The sequence below is a fragment of the Melanaphis sacchari genome, unplaced genomic scaffold (genome assembly GCF_002803265.2).
Source record: "Melanaphis sacchari strain LSU unplaced genomic scaffold, SCAv2.0 Contig0_pilon_pilon, whole genome shotgun sequence".
In the NCBI taxonomy this organism is placed as follows: domain Eukaryota; kingdom Metazoa; phylum Arthropoda; class Insecta; order Hemiptera; family Aphididae; genus Melanaphis; species Melanaphis sacchari.
In genome coordinates this window covers 16589150-16614368 of record NW_020270366.1, presented here as the reverse complement: position 1 = coordinate 16614368, position 25219 = coordinate 16589150, and the positions used below count along the sequence as shown (strand labels likewise).

General features: G+C 26.2%; 1 protein-coding gene across 4 annotated transcripts in view; it reads right to left on the bottom strand.

Moving 5' to 3' along the window:
• The window catches only part of LOC112603592 (leucine-rich repeats and immunoglobulin-like domains protein 2), a 118126-nt gene that overhangs the window by 1800 nt on the left and 91107 nt on the right, over positions 1-25219 (bottom strand). For all 4 annotated transcript variants that reach the window (XM_025352244.1, XM_025352252.1, XM_025352270.1 and 1 more), the window contains 8 exons: positions 24181-24569; positions 20169-20391; positions 19967-20103; positions 18902-19054; positions 5152-5332; positions 4938-5077; positions 3147-3273; positions 45-215 (listed from right to left, as the gene is read on the bottom strand). In XM_025352244.1, the coding sequence (XP_025208029.1) occupies positions 71-215; positions 3147-3273; positions 4938-5077; positions 5152-5332; positions 18902-19054; positions 19967-20103; positions 20169-20391; positions 24181-24547 (1473 nt within the window). In that variant the 5' untranslated portion in view covers positions 24548-24569 and the 3' untranslated portion in view covers positions 45-70. The remainder of the gene's footprint in view (positions 1-44; positions 216-3146; positions 3274-4937; positions 5078-5151; positions 5333-18901; positions 19055-19966; positions 20104-20168; positions 20392-24180; positions 24570-25219) is intronic.

Here is a 25219-nt window from a genome sequence, read left to right as displayed (position 1 = left end):
TGTGTGTGTGTGTGTGTGTGTGTGTGTGTGTGTGTGTGTGTGTGTGTAGTGTGTGTGTGCGCTAGTGTGCTTATTTGAATTGGTGTATGGCAAAAACGACAATTATCAGGATGCGGGACAGGACTCTAGCTTCACCGACCCCGTTGGCTGACGACGAGTATTTTTTGCCCACGCAGTTCATCCTTTCCACTGGCAAATTCAAGACACTGAACTCCCTGCGAACACAATACAAACAACGATACATTATCATTAATAATCATCATTATTACTATTGCTTGATTTTTATATGAAATTAAAGGCGTAAAGTCGAGTAAACATTACAACTCGTGGAAAATAATAACATCTGTAATATTCAGATGGCGTATAATGATGTAAACCATATACATAAATACATTTATTATATTATTTAATAGTATAAACGTATAAATGTACGTGCTCCATTCAATATTAAAAATTTCAAACCTTTTTTTTTTTAGAAAATGTTATTGTAATGTAATTAGCATGTGTTTGCACGCTTTTGGTTTTAAGCGAATCGGTAATAATATGTCTGTGGAAGCAGATTTGATCGAGATCCAATGATCAAAAACAAATTTTTAATAAGTTAATTTAACGATTTCCCATTCTTGTCAAATTTAATATTACAACGTGTCAATGTATATGTTATATCGAAGTACTATAATGCATTATAAGACAAACGAAGTGAAACGAGTGGCTGACAACAAGCTTTCTCGGAATTTAAATTCTTTACAAATAAAAAAGAAAAGGTAGAAAAATGAATTAACAAAGTTCTTATACTTTATGATTTATATAAAAACTGAACTGGAAATTTAATTAAAATTCTTTAGATTATTTATATAGTGTTTCAAATAATGGTTTATAACTTATTATAGATAGGTACCTACAAGCAACGGACCTACACTTTTCTGAAATGGTATAAAATTGTTAATTTATATAAACTTCTATTTTATATAGTATATAATAAACTATGATAAAAGCTCAAAGTGATTTAAAGTTCATAAAGTTTGTTTCATGTCAACATGTATGTTATATACGCTATATGTGTTATGTGTAGTATAATCATTTAAAAAAATATTATTAACAACAAAACGCATTAGCATTTGTTTGTTTATTTTGTTTTATTTCTGAATAAATTACCATTCAAAAGAATGGAAAATCATTATATCAAAGAACAACATGATTCTGTTTCTGAGCTTTTAACTTATACAGAATTTTTATGTTAATGTTATGTCTGTTCTCGGATTTCTTATATCACGTTTATTTTTATTACATTTGTGGGTGAGAGATTTTGGAAAAAATATTATCATTTATTTTACATTCAAACCATTACTTGTTATTGTTTTAACAAATACTGTATAGATATATTTTTTAAATAACGTTAATTTAAAAAAGATAAGTGTAGTAATTAAGACCAAATTAGAAAGTTATTTCTAAAAATTCATAAGTTACGTATTTTTTATTTAATATACATTAATGAAATGTAAATTATGTAGATGGAGATAATCCATTATTAGGCTTTAAATATATGCAAAAATTGCTGATAAGGTTCACATATCCTCTTTTTAAGAGGTTTTATGAAGACCGGTGCAAACGAATTGTGTCCCAAGATATCTTTTTCATATGAATTGCATCCCGATAATATTGAACAACTACACTAATTGCGTCTAAAAAATACATTATTTTCTTTCTCATTTAATATATACTTAAGACTTATTAACAAAATTAATTAAATATTATAAATAAATATTATATTGTTTAAGGTAGGTTAAAAATATTGTTTTTTATCGTTTCCTATTAAATTATTTACATCCAAAATATTATTTTTGTCGTTAAATATAAAAATAAAAGAATAAAAAAAAAAAAAATAGTAAAAAATTTAAGTTATAATGTGCAAATTACCTGTTGGAAACAGTGCTTACTTTTTAGTTTTTTTAATTTAATGTATGAATTGAATATGGTTTATTAGCATATTCTATTTGAATACAAGTTTGATGCAGTTAGCTTAATAATCATTAACATAGTTTGAAAGTTTGTATAAATGATTTTAATTTTAATTTATAAGATTTTAAAGTGTCCTTCAGTAATCATATTTTACTTATAAAGACTCTCCAACATGCATAACCGAATAATTTCATTATTTTTGCTTAGTGTGTTTAGTATAATTTGAAATTCATAGAAAGTTTTTAATTTTTATAATTTATTTTTATTAAATTTTGTTAATATCATAATGTGATCAGGTATATAACATTAAATATAATAAACCCTATCTAAAAAATAAATAACAATAATATTCTCCACTGTAGATAAAATATAATCGCCATGGTAGTATCAACATATTTTGTGCCGCTAAATTTTGAAGACAATATTTTCGACAAAATATCTAAGTACGACTGAGCTTATAAAATAATTCTATCTGAGGATTTAAATATTATTTATCGCATTGATTTCGCTCAGAACTGTTTTTACATACAATTTTCATTTGAAAAAATACAAATACCACTATCATGACATTCCTCAAATGAAGTTTCAATTATATCGACGTTTAGTATAGAGATTATGGTTTAATTTTTTTTTAAAGCATCATTTGTTATTTAGTATCATCTATTATGAAAGTTGAACAGTACTAGCTTAATTATAGATAAAATAAATATCAACATGGAAATAATAGATTTAAGAGGTGTTTTAGTGGAGGTGGGTATTTCGTTATGAAATTGTAACTATTATACCTATTGAATTTTAAAAATGATTTTTATTTTTTTTAAGCTAGCAGGTTACGATACCACTGTAAATTTAGCTTTCTTTTGGAATTCCCTGGAATATTTGCAGATGGGTGTTGGTTATTGGGTGTTAAGAGGGATGGTATGGCGAGTTAGTCGATTAGTGAAGGGCATAAAACGGAGCTTTGTTAGTTTAGTGATAGCTCATAGTTTTTAAGTTAAATTTTATCCAAGAGTGGATAAGGTCCCGAAAATACATAAAAATTGCATTAGTAATTCAATGTTTTTTATTCATATAGTATTCGGTTTTTTGAGTTAACGCGTGCACTTGTCCCAAAATTGTTCGTATATAAATACTTAATATATACTATTATAATGTTGTTAAATTTTTAAAGAACAAACAACACACACCTGTGTTCTTCTTCCATCAGGCAGAGTATGTGTTTCTTCTGTATGATATCGTCGTCGTCTCGGTGACGTAACTCTTTTAGCCAATCCCTGTACCAGCGCAAGTCACAGTCACAAATCAGCGGATTATCTGTAGAGGTAAAGAAAAATAAATAAAATATTAAACTTTCGAGATTTAGGTATACCTAATGTTTTAAAAAGGGTCATTTTTATCCAACCCAATCGTCTGTAACGTCATAATCCAGTACAGTCGCTTGGAATAATGTCCATTTCAGTAATCATTAATTTTGCGTTATGTTTGGTGTTTCTTTCGATTTTTTTATTTTAGCTGTGGTTTATCTCTCGGAATTATATTTTCTATCTTTCAAAGTTTATATCTGCCTGAGTAAATGGCTTTAATATAAGTACCTAATTATTACATTACATAAAAAATTATTTATATGATTGAGATAGTTTTTTGAGAAATTAGATAATTCTTTGGCAGTACAAAGGGCAGTTCTGCGAAACAGTTGTTTCGTGATTGAATAATGTGGGAGTTTACAGTAAATTTTATTTATTTAATTAGTAATTGTGTATCTAAATCATTAAATGACCAAACGATATTGATAAACTGATAAAGATGTTAATATTATTTAATAATTATCTTTTACCTTCGGCCTATCACCACGTACGTATGGTAAACTATTAGTTATATATCTTATAATATTTGAATCGTTATTATTAATTGTGGTCATAAACTTAATCAGTTATTTAAGACATAATTTATTTAATATAGGTAGATTACAAGTATATAATTATAATGTAAACGACAACTATATATTATAGTTTTATATATCTATCGTAGTAAAAAAATATGTTTTAATAATGGAATAAGTATTATTTTTACATAAATATTTACTTAGAATATTATACGAAGTTAAGTTACGTTTTACAAAGATTAATTTTTTGACTGTTAATATATCTAAAAACCAAAAGTAATACGTTGAAAAATTTTCCACCATATCAGAAAAACTAATAGTCTTCGGTGTTGCATAAAAGTTCATTGGTAGATGAAGACGGAGATCACCTCTCATTAAAATAAAAGAATAAAAAAATATTCCTTAAGAATTTTTTATCTCGCAACTACAAAACATCAATCAAATTATTATGATTGTCTTTGAACAAGTAGAAAAATATTTATACAGCATAATTTTTAAAAATTGAACATCTTTAGCAGTTTGTAAATTACCATAAAGGTCCAAGGTTGTTTTATTAGACGTTTATTAAGAATACAATTTTGAAAAAACCATCTAATGGACTTGAAAAAAAAAAGTTAAATATTATTAAGCAAAATTATGTTATCACCTAATTATAATTTTTTTTCTTTATAATATTAAAAACTATTTATTGAATGTAGTATTACATATTATGGATACATCATATACAGCGAAAACGTGTTGATATTTTAAAATATTATTTCTCTTACAAAACAGTGTATTTGTGTATCAAAGTTAAACCTTTCATAAAAATAAATATATTTTTCTTTTACTCTATTTTTTTAATTGACAGAAGTTGAGAAAAGTGTTGTAGTTTACCACTGAATTCATATTTTATAATTATTAAAATCCGTGTATAAAAACGTGACGTTTGCGTGGAAAAAAACTTTTAAATGATTTTCGAAAACAAAACCGATTTATTTGTCAGTGTATTTACAATTTATTTATTTTTTATTATTTGTTTCGTATTTACGTGGGACTTTTTTGAGTGGAGTGGATAAGTCGGGGGTGAGGGTTGGTTGCATATCCGTTGACTTACCCATAATATCAATAACAGTTGCGGTGTCTACAATTGCCTCGAGCGCTTCTTCCGGCACTCGCGTCAGTTTGTTGTTTTGTAGGTTTAATATTTCCAAAGAATTCAAGTTTTCGAACGCCATCATCGGTAACGTTTTAATACTAAACAAAAATAATCAGCTTACATTTTTGATTGATTGAGCGAAGTAAAATATACTGGGTTTGGTACGACTTACTCGTTTTTTTGCAAATTCAAAAACGTGATCGAATCGCCAAAACCTGTGAAAGCATCTTCAGCTATGTGTGATATGTTGTTTGCTTTAAGGTCCAAGTGTCGAAGTCTGTGCAAACGACGGAGCGATTCGCTTGGTATTGTATGCAAGTTGTTGTCACCCAATCTCAAATATTGAAGATTTTCTAAAAGAAAATATATTATATAATTTTGTGTACAGCGAAGTAAATTATTTAAGTATTTAAAATTCTTATTAGATGTTTTAATTATAGTCAAATTATTTTTTTTATAATAAATGAATAAGTTTGTATTTCTTTTTCATGCATATCAGTATTTTTTTTTTAAAAATCTGGAGATTATAATTGTACATAAATTGCACAATGCGCATAATATAATTAGACTTCTGGGTATACTGTGCTTGACGCTTTTGTATATGACATATGCAATTATATTAATTTTATTTATTATTATCATTCTACTGTTTTATTTAGGATTGTTGCATTATTTCGGTGAAATAAACAAAATTATCATAGTTTACGGTTTTTTATTTAAAATTTAGTACTAATTATAATTTTTCAAATATTTCATTTTTTAATCATTAATTATATAATTCCAATATTTTGGTTAAGATCTTACATTTTTAAAATGTACAGTAAATAATACTATTGGAAAATAATAATGCGTAAGTTGAAGAAAAATATATGAATTAATTTATATTTTATATTTAACAATATAATTGTAGTATTGATTTTTCAATTGACTACCTATTTGAATCAGATTTTAAAGTAGAAGAGCATCGGTTGCATTTACTTCGTCTTCGAGTTTTATAAGAACATGAACTTTGAAAAAAAAACTATAAACATATCAGTTTTTTAGCTTGATAAGCATTTTAAAACATGTATTTCACAAAATATCACACTAAAAACTATTAAACAGTGGAATTTAGTCTCTATAGCGTTTGGAGTAGAGCCATAACATTTTCTATATCCTTTGTTCATTTTTCAGTTTCAGGATCCTAGAAATAAATTAAACGGTCGACTTTGTAATACCAATACAATCGTCAATGTTTAAACGTTACAATAGAGACTCATAACTTTGGATTTAAATTATTTTATAACTATGATAACAATTTATTTTATGAATTAAAATAAAAATAAATACCTATTCAATTAAAATTTTAATAACCTAAATTCGTAAGAGTGTAAAAATAATTTTAATATTGTTTACAATTAGGCGTCCAAGAAACAGTTAGCTAAAAATGGCACAATTTTTTAAATATTTTTCTATGTGTCAAGAATATAGTTCTTTAATATCAGATTTTCATTTTAGAATAGTCAAGGTACAACACTTCAGTGAAATTTGTGTCCATTAGTAATTAACTTGACATCGATATCTTTGCAAACCTTTTATTACCCTAAAAGATGTTCTTCGAAAAAGGATACGTTAATATAAAACCAATATCATTCTCGGATCACTACGGAAATTAAATTCAAGATATTTGAATGAAAAAGTTATGGATTATGGATATTTGTGTATTACAATAATGAAACCTTTCCTGTAAAACATTAATTACTTAGCAATATTTGCATTTTAATATTTACAGTGGATTTTAATGAATTTTAGATTGATTGAATACAAGCAGTTTTATTGATTTTTTTACGAATTTCCCACAGATTTCAATGTAATATCGTAATCTTTGTATAATATTTTATTTTGGAACAAATAGTATGTAAAAACGTAAAGGAAAAGAGAGGTAATAAAAACAATTTAAAATATTTTTTTTTTTTTTGAAAGTACGTGTTCATATATTAAATAATATGATTGTAAGTATTAATTTTTTTTTTTTAATAACTTCATTCGATGTTATTTTGAATACATAATCGTGATTTGCAAATTTAAACTAAATAAATTGTGTTATTTTTGGTAAACATTCGAGATAAATTTAAATAATTGTTTGCTAAAAATGTATGCACAGCTTATTATAATATGCATAGCTTATACAAAAAAAGTACAAAAACATTTAGCGTTATTATAACTGAATAATGCATTGATTATATTTTACTAACGTGTACAAATTGCAGTATTATTTTAGAGTATTATTGTTATTCTTATTTAGAATGTAATCTACATTTATTTTAGGGCTTTAAATCAATCCTATAACTGAGTGCTTCAAATAATACTATAATACAAATAATAATAATAATAAAAAAATAAAAATTAATTACAATCGATTATAAAAATTAGGTATTCGATGTTCATTGGGAAAGTAGTTATTGTATTATATACTTAATATACCCACCTACCATTGATCAATGTTACTAGATTTTATGGAGTTTTTCAAATCTATGAGTTATTTTTTTTTAAATAAAATTTAAGTAGTCTTATATTATTGCGAAAGAAGTACAATTATTATTTACATAGTTAAATTAATATAATATACACGATAAATCACTAAGTACCTTTATTTTTTTTTAAATAATTATGCTTTTTATATCAAAGTAGTAAATTAGGATTTATCTTTGTTAAATAAAAAATATTCTTCATAAAATATAAAAGAGTCGTATCGCTTATCTAAGTATTTGAGAGAATTAACAAAGTATTTGAACCCCCATTTTCCATTTAGTAATAAATTTATTCTAATTCTGATTTTTGAATTTTCAAGTATACTTAAGGTTAATACGTATTATCAAATACTTAGTTTTTTATGCAATTTAAAAAGTGTTCCGTAGCGATACAATTTTTTTTTTCAAATGAAAATCACTCTAATGTATTGTATACTGTGAAAGGATGTTGACACACTATTTGTTTTCTTTCTAATCCAAGTGCATTATATAGATAAAACGTATTCAAGAAAAATAGTTTTTACAATTTTCGATTAATTTTTAAGGTAAATTATCTATAGTAAAAATTATAAATAATATTATTTTAACACGTCTGTTTTTTATTTTATTTTTAAAAAATAAATGTTTTCTAAATTTTAATAGATAATATATATTTTTTTTTTTGAGAAAATATTTAGATAAATAAATATTTTGAATTTCAAAAAATGATGTTTTTTCTTATTTTTGTGAAGGGTAATTTTACTTTTAGATTATTCAAATCCATAAAAAGAAAGTTTTGGATGTATGCGTTTTGTCTATGTTGTGTATGCATCAGAGAAAGAAAATAAAATGGTTCGCTACATCCTATTATGGAGAAAAATATTTGAATAGTTAAAAATTTGATTAGGTCGTCTGTGTTATTAAACTTGAATTACTAAAAACAGTGCTATAATAGTCCATTCTGATATGGGGATTTTGAAATTTATAGTAAATTTCATTAATTTATTGGAATTTTATAATTTGTTAATAAGTTTACGATTATAATATTATGTAAATTACCTATAAGACTAAATATTGAATCTTAGATTTTATGTAAAATTATTGTTATGGATCATTTTATCCTAAATTATCAAAGCATGCTATCTATCGAATTTAAATTTTTTTATTTAATAGCCATTTGTATTAATCTATGGTAGCTCAATAATTATAAAATAATTTTGATTTATTTTTATACAAATTTAAATTTTCTAAAACTTTTATATAATTACATACAAAATATTACATTTCTAATAATTTTTGTAAAATTAAAGTAAAAAAAAGTATGTTTACATTTCAATAAAATTACAGTTATTAAAATCTGTTTATTTGTTATTTTAAAATTCCACGTGGTCAATGTAAGTTAGTTAAAATTTTAGTTAATATATCTGAATAATTAAAGTTGATTATTAATAATATAATTAAATTCGTGTGGTTTCAGCGAAGATGAGTAAAAAACCGAAATTATCGTCTATTGATAACAGACTTCTTTCACGGAAGGTATTATAGATAGGAATACAGTATGCATAATAATACATTGTACGAAGCCACTGATCAAACAGGATTGGTGAATATTTAGAATATAATATTATAGTATAAAACTTCAATAATTTATGCGGGACAATAATTATGTTCGTAATGGGTCTGTAATGAAGATACGACTAACATCTGCACAAACAATAATGGTTGTTATATTCTCGCTCCTATTATTGTTGTTATACAATATGTTTGGTATATTATAATATTCTTTAAAAGTTGTTAAATCAATATTGCATTATGTTAATAAACTATTTCTATATCCATTCTCGCGTTTATTAATTGTTGTACATTAATTAGGTTGTATTTTTAACATACGCGTATTACATGACATCGTTAAAACGTTAAACGTTCAACTACTGCGATTTCTTCCGTTTGAACGAAATGTAGATAGCAAAGATAAATACTAAATAGTATTATATACTGTTTAATTAATCATAAATGTCGAAGTTGAACAATATGTTTACGAATCATAACAAATTATTGAAATAGGTCTTTCGAGAGCTTAGGTAAACATGAACAAAAACAGCTTTTCATTTAAAAGTACACGACATCAGTATTTAAAGTGCAACGCATTAATTATTGTTTATTCAGTGAAGAGTTCAATAATTCATTATTGCAACATTTTTGCCTATCGTTTGTAAAACTTATATTTTTTATACCTATTATAAAACTTCATGTAAAACTACTTGCCGATACAGGCGTTTTTATTGCATGCAGATCGGACATAAATTCATTTTTTTATTCGTTTATATTTTTTTTGTAAATTAAATTCTATTGTTTATTGTTTTAAGTCTGATTTTTGGAATTTTTTAATTTTAATTTTAATGTAATCATGTAATGTCAACACACCATTTTTATTTGTAATGTTTGTGTTTTTTTAATAATTGTTTCAGCGTATTGGTATACTTTCATATTTAGTGTATAATATTATTTCAAAGAAATAATTATCATTATAATATAGTAATTTGAAAATTAAAAAAGAAAAATTAAAGATTATTTTGTTTCATTTCATTCTGGTATAATTTCAGTTAAAAAAACTGAAAATCTAAAAATCAGATAGTTTAAATTTATATGTATAGAGCAGTTTATTAATTTACTAAGCATTTTTTTTTTTTTTTTTTATTAAGTTATTAATTTAATAGGATTCTGGGTTTTGAAGTGGATACATATATGTACTAAAAAATTGTAATATTATCAAATATTTAGAGTTAATTATAGTACCATTTAATTATTTTAATTATTTAAGGAGTGTCTAGTGGTGATAATTTTAAAAAAGAACTATTTTATTTTCTTGTAAATTATTAATTATTAAAATAACTTTTTCTATCATTTTTGTGTATCTAAATGGAAATTTGATCGATTATTTTTTTAAGCTTGATTAGTAACTTTTGATATTAATGATGATGAATCAATCAAAATTGGTATAAAAATTATAGTAACTAATAAATACTACTATCAACTTACTACAATTTCTATTAATTGTTTAAGTAAAATAAATACTAGTTTTAAAATAGTATAATAATATTCATTATTTGTTGGCTTATGAAAAATTAATATTTTTTTACGTATCTATATAGGGTTGCCATTGTTTACAGAAAATAAAATAATCATTATAATTGGATATTATTTTAGACCTGTATTTTATTTTGGTCAAAACTACTTAACCACCCAAATTACTATATTAAAAATCTGTGTATTTTACATTTGAAGGAGTTTGAGACGGAGTAAATAATAAATATACGACCATCTAATTTTTCACAGGCGACGCCGTGAAGGATTAGCTAGTTTATTATACAAGAATTATTGTACGGGGCTTAGTTATTAAAAGCACCTATTTAAGAATATTTCAATCACTAATACTATAGTTTAATAATGTATTAAGTTATGTAAATGATGACTAATAATTAATATTAAATAATATGTAGAAATTGAAAATTAAGATTTTGTTTCGTAGTCTAGATTCTAAAGAATAAATACAAATAATTTATGAAAAAAAATTAATTTTTATAGTAAAATATTATCATATTATCAAAAGCGTCTTATGTATGTCTTATTTTAATCAATAAACGTGATACAGATGAAATAATAATTAAAAATTAATAACTTTATCATAGGTGAAATTAGGCTAGAAAATTTAGCTTCCTAGTTTTATCTATAGCATCCCCTCTAGTTTTTTAAACGTATTTTAGCATATTAAAATTAATTTTGAGGACTGTTCACTTAATATTATGGTAATTAAATTCAATCAATTATAATAGAAAAGAAATAATTTGTTATTATCATTTTATTACATTATCAATGCGTTTGATTTGGTGATAAACATGATTAAACATTTACATTTTAAAAAGCATAATGACAGGTCGACGGCCTTTTCTGATGCCACGGTACCAATAATCGTGGTACGTACGATAGTGAGCTACTTGTAATCACAGCTTGAGATCTCTTCAGTCACTTGCTTCGTAGTTTATGTAATTAAAAGAATAATAAATTAATCATAGTCATTCCATTTTCCTTGAGTTTTACGAAGCAATGTAGCAGTTTTTTTTTATACATTTAAGTACGCTTACCATAAAATTTGGTATGTTTGTATTTTTTTATAATGGATAAAAGTGATCAAAAAAAGTATTTGACATTTTAAGCTTTATATTAATATTAAAAAAATAATATTCTACATAGTAATGCTGTGGTGAATGTGGATATTTAAGAATAATTCATTAACAATCCAGACGATTCGTTTTTTACTCAGTCATTTGTATTTAGCTCAATATCTGTAAATTATTCAAAATGTTCAGATACAGATCTTGGTGAAAAATAGGCGTATCATTTATATTAATACAAATTAATAATAGTGTTGTAACATTTTGAGAAAATTAATAAATAATTTGCTGGGACTAAGTCATTTTATTTTAGAAGTATTTATTTAATTTGAAATAGGTATTAAAGATGTTTTGGAAATTTATAGTTTCAAAAAAAGGGAATTATAATTAAAATACAAACTACATAGGTAAATATATTTTGTATTTTAAGCTTTTTTATAAATTTAATATAATTAATAGGGCTCGGAAGTTGATGACCTTAAAAACAATAAAATATGACATAAAAATGACAAAAATGTCCTTAAAATAGGAAAATTAAAAAATTAAAAATATTTGTTTTATAAATGTCTGTGGTTTAAGTTATCGGCATAATGGTCAACAAGAAACGATAAGAAATGAACTAGTGTGAAATCAGTAAAAATAACTAAAAATGTGGGAAAATGACCTAAAAATCTCAAAAAATGACTTAAAAAGTAATAAACACCAAAAAATGCAAAAAAATGCAAAATAAAAATTAGTTATTTAGATTCACATGCTTATGAAACAGATTTGTGGCCAGGAGAGCATCGTCTAAAAAGTTCCAAAGAAAAAAAAAAATGCAAAATGCATCAACTTCCGAGCCCTAATAATTAGTATCTCTTTTTACATTATTTCTGTGGTAGGATGATAGACATAAATATGTCATTGTTTAAAACTTTTGGCAAAATACAATTTAAGTTCATAGTTGAAACTAAAATTCTATTATTTGCTTGTTATTTCTATAGTTGTACAAAAATATCTATTATTTTCTTAATTTGATTTTGGTTAATATACATCTAGTTAGTAAGGAGAATACATATTAATTATAAATTGTATTTTACTAAAAGTTGTAAATAATATCATAATTACCTGCATATTATCAAAGATTTGTAATATTGTTAGTAAGTCAGGGGTACAGGGGCGAAGGCGTTGCGGGCCTCTGTCGAATTTATAAAATTAGACACCTTCCAGAATTATAACTCTATAGTTGAACCTGTGAACTTTATTTTTTAAACTTTTATGAAAGCTTATTTATTTTCAACATTTTAGTTACTAAATTTTTCAGAAAAAACATAAATAAATTAATGAGTAATTAAAAATAAAATAATAGTTTGTTTTTTACTCACTATAAAAATATAATAAGAATATAATCAATGAAAATAAAATTCGATAATTTTAACTATGAAAATAATACCTAAAAATACAGTTATCTGTTATCACACGAGAGCTGGTCTTGGACGTCAACACAATTAACAGTTATTAGCGTTATTACATTAACATTTTTTATTTTCACTATTAGCTTATCACTTATAATGTTTTACTTTTTATACTATTTGTATTATTTTTACATTTTGTAGACGACTTATAATATACACTTGTACAATACAATTTTACAATTTTAAATTTCTATTGGTGCATGGCTGAGACTGTAGATTCGCTTGCAGCTAATAAAATTGTGTCCTTTTCACCGTATCAGCCGGAGGCCCACGACCGCCAAACGTGATTCGGGTGTAATGTTCATAAATCATTCATCCCCTGCACAGGGCTCAGAGGCTGTCCTATACATTTTGGGATTTGATAGTTTGCCGCGTTCAATGAATATAAATTCACAATACCAGTAGTGCTAAGGCCCAAACAACAAGTGTGAATTATTGCTCGAAGTGGTGGATTGTGATGGATTTTGGTGGGAAGAGAAACAAATAGCGGCCAGTACTGCGCGCACTTTCTACGATTTTTGATTTAGATTTTAGATATATACACGAACTTTATAAATATAAATTACTATTTACGCTTTACCTAATTCGAGTTGAGACGAAAACTGTAAAAGCTCGTGTTGGTCTTTGATTACGTATTCATCCCGAAATCGAGCGGTCTTATGTATTATACGAGTGATACACGCGCGTTACGCGGTTGATGCGCGTCCGGCCTTACATTATATAATATATTATGTACTCGGTGGAGTATAGGTCATCTACGACCAGGCAGACGGGTAGGATCTATGTATAGTAGTTTATTGTGATTTAATGCCGGATGATAAAACTGCATGAATATGCAAAGTACAGTTTAAAAAACAAAAAAAAATTATACATGCATAATTATGTGGTCATGACTCATGTTATACTCGTATATAGGTGGGTACAGGTAGTCTGCCCGACGTGCAGCGTATCATGATACACGTTATGTATTAATAAATTTATTTGTTCTCATTTGTTTGTTTAAAAAAAAAAAATGTTCAAAATCGTTGGGTGATTACTGATTAGTGATTTCGATGATTCGCCAGTCGCCGTGATCGTGTAACGGAAAAAAGAGTCTTCTACTAAATTACATTTTAATTCGATTTAAGATTCAGTTGTAGACTAGCTATAATTTAAAAATAGATTTATTAGGTAATGGTTGATGATTTGAATTTTTAAAACAATAATTTAAAAAAATAAATAATTTTCTAAAAGAGTAGACGAAAAAACAACGACTTATTCTATACGAATAAAGTATAATTACGACGTATTTCTAAGAATATTGTTTAGTTGACATTATGTAAAATAAATTCATTAGGAAACGTTATGATGGTGATATGTATATTTAGTACTAAGAATGACGAGTTTGTATAACGTTCGAGAGGTATTTTTATTGTACGGGATACTGCTTCAGAAATATTTTTAGAAAAAAGTTTGAATTGCCATTTGAAAGCGCGATCAACACGAACTATTACGGCGATGGCTCAGAAAAACGTCTTTTTTTGTAGATAATTGCTGGTGATAACTGGTGTTAAAGTCGACATGGGTAAGAAGTTTTCGAGTTTCACAGGGAATCAGGTTCCGAGGACAAATGCATCCCTCCGGGAAAAGTTTATGGTCCGTCGTTAAGTCAACATGAACTAAAACGCGCGCACACACATACACATACGTAGTTACCTACATAGGTATACGCGTTAATGTACCTACATGCGCGTCAACTGATAATAGCTAGTCGTAAAGTGACATAATACATCGTTTTATTGCGACTCTTATATTACACATACGGTAACTATAGCCAACGCACTGTTATAATAATATCATATAGGAGACATCTGCCTGCGCCGTTCGTAGGCTGGAGCAATATATAATTACACTTTTATCGATCGGTGAACACACGGCATATGTGTAGGGTAGTGATTATGTGAGTCGTGTGTACCAATATATACTGCTGACATTAAACGCTCGTGTAATACATAATAATACATAGTATTTGATTACGAAATTCGGATTCCGTTAAATTTTGTACCGACAGGATTTGTGTATTAATGCGTTGTTGACGGTTTCAATTAGCATTGATAAATATACCGTCACAATATAGATATATCAGCCATATAACTTTATATATAGTCTTATTATCGGAGTATCATTTTTAGTATGGCGACTGAGTACGATTTAAACATTTTTTCCAACGTTAATAATTTTTGTTGAATCGGTTGAGCAAAGTATGTCATATTGGTCTAATTTTATTTTTACACCGAAAATTATATGGATGAAAAATAAACGACGTTTTAAATTTCAAAAAACTCAATTTTCAGGAATGAATTTTTGTTGTTGATATAAAGTGTTTTATATTAAAAAAAAATACTTCTGAATTATTTGTCGTACATTTTTGTGATATACACTATACAGAATACAGGCATTGTATGATATGATTCATAGTGATCATAGCTTTGACGGAGTCGTAACGCTATCACTGTGTGGGATTCGGCGATAGCAACCGTAGTCTACGACCGTCGTCGGCCTTAAGCGGCGGGTTGTGCCTATCACGGTTGACGAATTGTTTTGAATTTTTCGCCGGAAGAGAAATGTTGAGAACGCTACATCATATTTTATTTCTATACTGGCAAAAGCGTGTACCAAAAAACGAGCGCATATCATAGTCGTCAACTATATTATAATAATACTCGTCCTTTTTTGTTCTGTCTACAACCAACCCCCTTGTCACGTCGTATCTCTTCGCATACATATCTCTCATTCTCGGTTCTCCGCTTCTCGCCCGCGTGGACTGTTCGAGCTTGCTGCAAATGAAAAGCGAACGAAAACGGACAAGTTCTCACTCTCCCTTATGCTTTTGACACGTCTATACAGAGAATACGGTACTCGTTGTAAATCCGTTTCTGCGGATTTCGTAATTTATTTTTAACGAGCTTTTTTTATGCGTTTTTTTCCTGCTCTTTCTTTTCTACATATAAGTTCCCGTTTGCTACTCGAGTGCTATTTTCCTCTATTCCACCGTCACTCTCTTTCAACTATCTCTCTATATACATATATATATTATAGATTTGGTAGGTAAAGTAGTATTTATATCTGCAATCTTGCGTTGTTAAAACGGCGTTGATATCTCGGTTAAATTGTGCGAAAAAAATATTGATTTATCAGCTTTCGTTTATGGCGTTTTAATGAGTAATGACTAATGAGTATTGCATCAATTAATACTTGTAATGGTGTGAAATTGGATGATATTATAATATTTTAATACATGCATAATATTTATTGATACATACACAGGGTTATTTAATTAAGCATGCTCAGTACTCACCACCATTTTTTTCTTTAGTAACAAATTTATTCAAATTCTGGAATTTTTAAATATACGAGTATTTAAAGACAATAATTTATAGTCTTAAGATTGATTTTACTATTCGTGGAGTGTTCCGTAGTGAAACAATTTTTTGTTTTTCAAATGACAATTTTTCTTTTTTACTGATAATTATTATTATTTGATGAATCATTTTTTTAAACAATTTCGATGTATCTAGTAGTTTTTCAGTTATAAAAATGTTTATAAGCATCTAAGGATAATAGTTCTAAAAATTCTTATTAAAAAAAACCGAAGTTTGAATCTTCAGAGAACACTCCTTAAGTGATACAAAGAATCTCAATAGTATTAAAATATGGTAGCAAGTAGGTATATATTTAAAAATTCTAAAAATCAGATTTTGAATAATTGTACTATTGACAAAAAAATGGGGTGAACATATTTGGTGAATCACACTGTATAATAATGTTGGCATTTCGAATATTAACGTAATTCCGCTTCTAATTAAAGTATATAAATATATAATTATAGAAGTAGTGTTTGTTACGTTGTTGAGTGTAGTTCGAAAAAGTGGTTCAAATTACCAAAAATTAGTCACGTTTATCTACTGTTTCTTAATATAAATTACGAATTTGAGTATTTGTTGAACTAAACTTATACATCACATTTTGAACCCACTGTTATCTGCATGAAAAATTCTGGGCTCTTATGGTATTTATGAAAGGTGAGTTGACGGATAGATTTTCGCCACCCTTAGGATATCTTTTTAACGTTGGCGTTTTTATAAATAATTTATTACCTTTGGGTGTATTGATAATTTATTGTTATCATAGTTTTCAAAAATTAGTAATAAGGAAATCAGTCCTTTTTAGGTGAACTATAAAATAACTTGTGACAACTACATGGTGCGGCTTAATTAAATATACATAGAGGTTGTAGGTATTAAAACGGGAGTACAAGAACAATAATTATAGATCGATGAAAAACCATGTCTATATTATTCCTTTAAAAAATTTTAATTTATTATTTTTCTTTTTTTTCTTTTGATGGTTATTTGAAAATAAAATAAAATAATTAAAAAATAAGTTTGTCAATAATTAAATGAATGTTGAATGTTTTTGTCTGTTGGTGGAAGCCCCGATATTTTGTGATGAAATACAATTTTTTAATCGTGTTTGATCTTCAGATACGCACTATCTTTTCGGCAGCATCGTCATCTGAACTGGATGTATGTTTTTATATTTTGTAATGTATTAAACATAACATTTTAAGAAACCGAATGGCTTGAGGCTTAAAATAAAAACCCATAATGTTTGTCTAATATCTTACTCATACATAATATCATAAAATATAATATTGTACAGTGATTTTTTACTATGAAAATGTTTTATGCTGTGCGTTTTTCTCATCTTTGATCGAATTATCTTCTTTGTCTAAGTTTTTAAACTGTTGTTATGGGAATTTTTCAGGTACATAAACAAAAGTTTCTACATGTTGTAAAAACAATTACTTACTAGAGATGCTGATCCGAATTACTCTTTTCGTGGTAAAAATGTAAGACCGTTATAAATTTGATAACAAATTAGTAAAAATTCTTCGTTTGTATATTGTTATCGTTATACGGTAATTCTTTTTTATGTCATTGTTTAATATTCTACAATTATATTATTTTCACCGTTTTACACATCATATTTGTTTTATTCATTTATATAATAAAATATGAAGAGGTATTCACCAATATTATAATATGATTTCCTTTCGAATAAATTCAAAATCTTCTACCAAAAGATTATGCAATTATTATAACAAAAGAACATTAATTCAATGGACCTTAATCTCGGTCTGATTTATTCGGTACAAAATGTATTAAAAGATACATTTAAATTTATTTTATATGCATTTATATCGTGTTAAAGTATAACCGGAGTGTAATGTGTAACTTAAATACTACCAGTGGTGTGTGGCGGATCAATATATTATATAGTTATATACATAATTCCAACAATAACCGTTTTGATGAATTATAAAAAATATGTCTCCTAACGATTACAGGTGTATTATTAATAATTGTTTACAATAATATATTATTATCTTTAACTACCTACGTATTACGCCGATAATGTTGATAAGACGTCGCATGTTTTTGTGGAAATACCTTTTTACTATATTATGTAAGAGCTTTTTGTAAGTATGGCAAACTTTTTTTGTTTTTTGTTACACTTAAAATAACAACTACTTAAATATTTTTATACTCGAACGTTTTAAATGTTTTATGGTTGAGAGCTGTGTGATGAAAATTCAATTATCTCTAACTCGAGAGATGCATAGTTCCCAAAAATATATTATAGTATAATCTTTTTAAATGGATATGATTATCTGTAGTATAAAAAATTTGACTGTAATTTTTGTATTTTTTTTTATATCATAAAATTATTTTTGTATTATAATATTTAAAAAATTATATTCTTACCTTCCAAACCGAAAAAAGCCTCTTCGTCAATACTCGATATTTGATTTCCGTCTAACTCCAACGAATTCAATAGAGGTAAATGTCGAAATACTTTGGCAGGTATGTGTTTGAGGTAATTGTGTGCTAGGATCAGCATATCTAATGTTTGTAAACCTTAAATAATAAAATATATAGAATTAATTTAAGCTAACTTAACGGTAGTTTAATTTTTTAGAAAAAATTTATTAGATATAACAACCACAGTTACGAGTTTTACTGAAAAACATGCTCAGTAAACCTGGAAAAAGTAAAAACAGCCACTATCATTACAGTCGTAAAATTTATTTATGATAATTATTTATTAAAATCCCAAGTTCTAATTATTAATAATGAACATTATTATTACTATTATTATTTATAATTTATCGAAAAACATTTTTAATGTAGACTTGAAGTATTATATTACATTTTAATTATTATTTGTTGTTTTTTTCATTTATAATGTATACATATTTTTTTTTTAAATGTTTTTTAAACTATAGTATCTCTGAACCATTTTAATAATGCTTTAGCGTAAAGTTAAAAACAATTAGTGGATCAGAATAAAAATGCAATACTTATTAAATAAAATATAATACATATATACGTATTTAAAAAAAAAAAATAAAAGTACTTTACATTAGTATAAATTTAGTAGCTCTCAAGCCTTGAGAAAAATAACATTGAAATTATTTTTAATAGAAAAATGAAACATATAAAAGAGACGGATGTCATATGACGAATGCTTTAATTTAACAAACGTAGTTTAATATGTGTCATGTATGTTATAAAGTAAATTATTTTCTTAGCTATTAATATTTAATCTATTTAACATTTTCATCTACTTGATAACTCAATAAAAGCTGTGTTTCATTCAAAAGTTTACAGTAAATTACGTATAATAATTTATGAGGAATTTGTGGATAGTGAAATTATTTTGTATTAAATTATGAACAAAAGTAATTATATATCATATAATTTGTACTCAAATGATACTAACAATTTTGGAGTCAAAAATATTGAATTATTAATAGTAATAATAATTACCTATGAAATCGCCTTCGCTGATCGACGTAATCTTGTTTTCTTGAATTTCCAATTTCTTTAAGTTATCCATTGTCTGTAGGGCTCCGGTCGGTACCCGGCTCAGTTCGTTACCACCAATGTTCAATCGTTTCAGTTTTCTGTGGATCGATTAAAATTATATAACCCAATAAAATACTACGAATACAATATTCTATGAAATTACTTCTCTGTGCCGGCAAACGCATTGGCCTCGATGTTGGTAAGCCTATTTTCGTACAATGTTAATATCTCCAGCGTGCTCATTCCCTCGAAAGCATTTGCGTGGATAGCGCTGATTTTGTTATGGTTCAAATTAAATATCAGCAATCGATCTAAGCTCTTCAACGCTGGAGTTGGTACGCTGCTTAACGAATTCTGAGACAGATCTAATTGGGTGAGAGCTTTTCCTTTATAGACATAAACAAACATTAATATAAATATATATAGGTTTATCAAGTAAGGCTAATATGAGAAAAAAAATGTAAGGAATTATCGTGGTACTAGATTTAAAATCTTATACACAGTTATGAACGTGATTATTTAAAAAAACAAGCTGAAAAACTACCCAACAGCTTTATTGAAGTAATAATAAATAGTATTATATAATTAAACGTCATTTTAAGTTAATAAAAAAAATAAAAACACCTCATCAATTAAAATATATTTTACTTTTGCGTTTTTTTAACGTTGGTTATTTGTTAATAATATTTACTTTAAAATAATACTTTTTATCTGTAATGTCAAGTCCAAGTCCAACAATCATACAAAGGGTGATCAACAAATATTGTAGTATTTAAACATATAAAATATAAAACTTTAAGAAAGTGACAATCTAATAATAAAAATATATGGCTTCGTTGGGAATATTTGTTACCTACAGATAAATTTAAATTATAGAAAATGTATATTTAAAATTTATATACGTATATATATGTATATTATATATAGTATAATAATATGTTAAAAATACAAAATTTTAATATGGTTATTATTTTTACTAGTATCAGAGTATTCAAAATAAAACAGGTAAAAAAGTGAGTATTACTCTGCTTTACCTACACTAGGTGTCGAGTAGGTTACTATTATGGGCGTATTAAATTAAAATTAAATGACATAATATGATTGTATACAAAAAACGATACTGAGCAAAAACGGTCAATCAGCACCTATCTATAATACCATTAAGTATATTTTGTGATATGGTTCTTTTTTTTTTTTTTTGATATAACTATTAAAGTTATTTATTTTACATTTAGTATTACGATACGATGATATAATTTTTTCTTGGATAATGTAGTATTAAATTATTATAACAATAATCATTTATATTATACGTATTATAAAAATTTAAATAATTCAAAATTGAATAACATCTTATTGTAAATATCGTAAAACATAGTAAACATAGATTTATAACATAAATAGATATTTTTTGATTTAAATCAAAAATGTCATTGTATATAGTAAAATGTATAATAATATATAATATACGTACAAGTTTTAAGTTTTCACGAATAATGTTTTTATGGTATAACAAAATAATAAATATCGTTATTTATCGTTTAAATTAGTAATTTTTTCCAAATTTTAACTTAAAATGTCTGTAAAAATAATTGCCTTATGTATATTTTTAAATTTTATGGTTTTAATATGAGCTATTTTTAAGACATTTTGTATTAAATTGCCAAAGTTTAGATATAAAAATAAAAGTTTCTATGAATCTTAAATTACAATGTAGTTTGTCATTTTTTGTAATTTTGATGGATTTTGTTAAGATTTTAAATTCAAATTTCAAAAGCATTTAAAAAAATTTGTTTATTGTATTTTTAGTATTTTTATACAAGAATAAAATTCGGAGGATCTTGTATTAAATTTTTAATCATTTTAACCTAGTGAATAATTTATTTATCGGAATTAGCATGCCAATAAATAACTTAAAATGAGTTGAAAAATGTTGAAAATCTTATATAATGCTATGAAAATGATAATTTAAAAATTTTGTGAAAACTTTAAGTATTTATGGTCATTCATTTTTGAATTACTTACTATAAAGAATAAAAATTGTTTGGAAGGGAATAATAATTATTATATGGGTGGATATCCAATGTTATAAAAATTTTAATTCTATTTACTTATAAAATTCAGCTTTCTAGGAAAATTTTTTTTTTATAAAGGTTGAAAAACCTATAAAGAGCCTGTATTAAATTTTAAAATCATAGGTAAAAACAGAACATTTTTTATGTATTTTTAACTACAAATAATCTTGTTTCTTTTTTAGTTTTTCACTAATTTTGTTAAAATACAAAATTTAAATACCTATAAAAAAATATTGTGACTATAAAATGTTAATGTTTTTTAATTGAGAAAAAACCACTTATTAGGAACTTTGTAATAGAGTTTTAAGCAATCTTACTTACTCATAATTTTTTTTTTTGCTACTTATAAAAATAAAAATAAAAACATTTAAATTGTATATAAATTGTTAAAAAGTCAAAATATTTTAAGAATTATACTGTATATACGGTATATAATATGTATATATATATATAAAATAACAATGTAAATACTTAGTGAAAATTATAATGATAAATTTTTTTTATTCAAAACCACCCTTAACGTTGAAAATTGAAGAATTTTATTTAAATCTTATCGTATACTTATATTAAGCAAGAAAAGATACATAATTTTCGCTAAGAATCTAAAATGCAATAATTATTTGAATAGAAAAAATTTAAAAAAAAATAAGCATAAAAAAGGCAAATTAACAATTTTTTTGTGTTTTAATATTTAAAAAGTAGGTACGTAGATACGTAATAAACGTGTTTTGAAATATTGTCAATCATCTTTAATCTGTTAGTTTTGAAAGTATTACTATTGTTGAGATTTTTATAGACGGTGCTAAAATAAGAAAAACGTTATTTAAAGTTTTTAACAGATTGAATATGTGAGATTATTTGAAAACGAAAGTGATGATGTTTAAAAACTCATAGATGTTTTCGACATTCTCGTGATATTTCCTATTTGATAGGTGTTCAACTAACCGAAACTATTCCCGAAATAGTTCGACAGAATGTAAAATCAGCTGTACAAGACCTACCTATACGGATTTTATTATACAGTAATAATAATATTGTTGATATACGAAAATCGATGAAATATATTACATAGGTTCATTTATTATTAACATTGAAATTTGCATGATAAACATTAATTCGTTTCACGATAATAATTTCATACTATATTATTATATTATGTTATGCGTGTGTGTGTTTTACGTTTGAGCGTTGACGATGACTTGTGCTTGACATTACGTATTGATTATAACATCTCCATGAGTTCCATGGTGTAAGCTTTTCAAGTACCGGGGAGGGGAGATTATAAGTTATAATGTAAACTCGGTTTTAAGTTTTAACTTACAAACAAAGAAAAAAAAGTATAAATGTTTATAAGTTGTCTTGTGTACAATTTAGAGTACGCATTCAATAAAATATAACATAATACAATGTTCAGAAAAACCGGAAGTATATTAATGTATTACTATGTTATACACACCAACAGTTTATTATTTATGTGCTTGGTTCCTGTTGTGGTACATACTTTGTACTAAAAATTGCGAAATTTTATAATGTGTATATAAAAAAAAAAAAAAAAATGAAATAGAATCGAACATGTATAGAAACCGGTTCAAGTTTCTACGTATGGAAATGAAAAAACGGGAGAGATAATACGATAGAGATTGGATATATCAAACCGGAATTGCTTTAATGACGCATAACAAATTTGTAAGATTATATTTACAAATCATGGTCCATAATATTGTTATAGACAACTAGATACCTCACGTAGAGCGAGGTAAGGAGAATATATTTTAAATATTGAAAGAGATTTTGGAGGATATAAAAATTAAAAAGGGATTGGCACTTTGAGGAGATAATTTTTGGGCAGTTGAAAATAAAATTGCTAATATCAGAAATCACGTGGTTGTTAGTGTGTAGATGGAAGTGCCCATACTACATTATGATATATTATTATTTTATCTGTACTTTTAATATAAATATTTTTTACGATGAAATGGTTTGCTTTTTCAAAAAATGACCGTGCGATAACCTTGCAATCATGCATTCTAATCATCGTCCATCCTAACGCCGTTTTGGACGACTTATCAGTGATTTACAACGTCATAAATTCATGCTCACCGATAGAGCTCAGTGACGACTCTTCGACCACGGCTAGGGTGCTGTTGTGTATAGTCAGATGCCGGATGTCCATGCCCAGGAACACGAAACCCTGCAACTTGGGCAGGTTGTTGTGCCGGAGTTTCAGGTAGAATATGACCAGCGAAGGTTTGCCTTTGAGTACAGCCATTGTCTTGGATATGTGCTGCAGATCGGTAAACTCGCACAGTATGTCCAGACCACCGTTTTTCTTCACCGTGCACACACACGGTGCAATTTCGCCGTGCGTGGGACATTGCTGAATGACCGGGCCGCTGGCGGACCATGCCGGGTCCACGGAGACGACCGACAACAGGCCGCAGAACACCAATACCGACGTGGGCACCATCGCTAGCCGGTGGTCGCCATACCTGTAACCACAAATCAGGTAACGTTACGTTAGTATAGTGAATGCAGCTTATAAAAGTTAATTATTATACTTATTTAGTTGTTTAGAATATGTTTAACACCCTAAGTAATATGACTTACTGTAATAAGGTCTTACAGTATAACATTGAAATAAATTTAAGATACAATAAAGATTTATAATAAATTTATTTGTAATTATAATGTAGCTGTTAAACGAGCGGATCTCAGTAGAGGAAATTGAGTTGGATACAAAGTGCCCAACCTTCCTACTAGTATGGTAGTATATAAAACGGTTAGTGGACAGTGGTTCTCAATATGTTTTTATTCACGACGATACCCTGAATAAAATCTAAATAAATCGTAAAATATTTATAACAATTAACGAATTTTTGAAAAATTAACATTTGTTTTACGTGTTACCGGTTTATTAGAAAATAAAAACAAAAATATAAATTAACTTAATCAAAAAATAAATAGTTCTAGGTATAGATATGTGAACCCGATGAAGGTTTTTAGTTTGTAGGCAATTGGTTAACAATTTACAACTAAGTATTGATTTCTTGAATCATTAAAATTTAAGTACTTAGGATAATAATTCATAACAAAAGGTTTAGAAGGTATCGACGTTAATTGAAAAATTAAAGTAATTAGT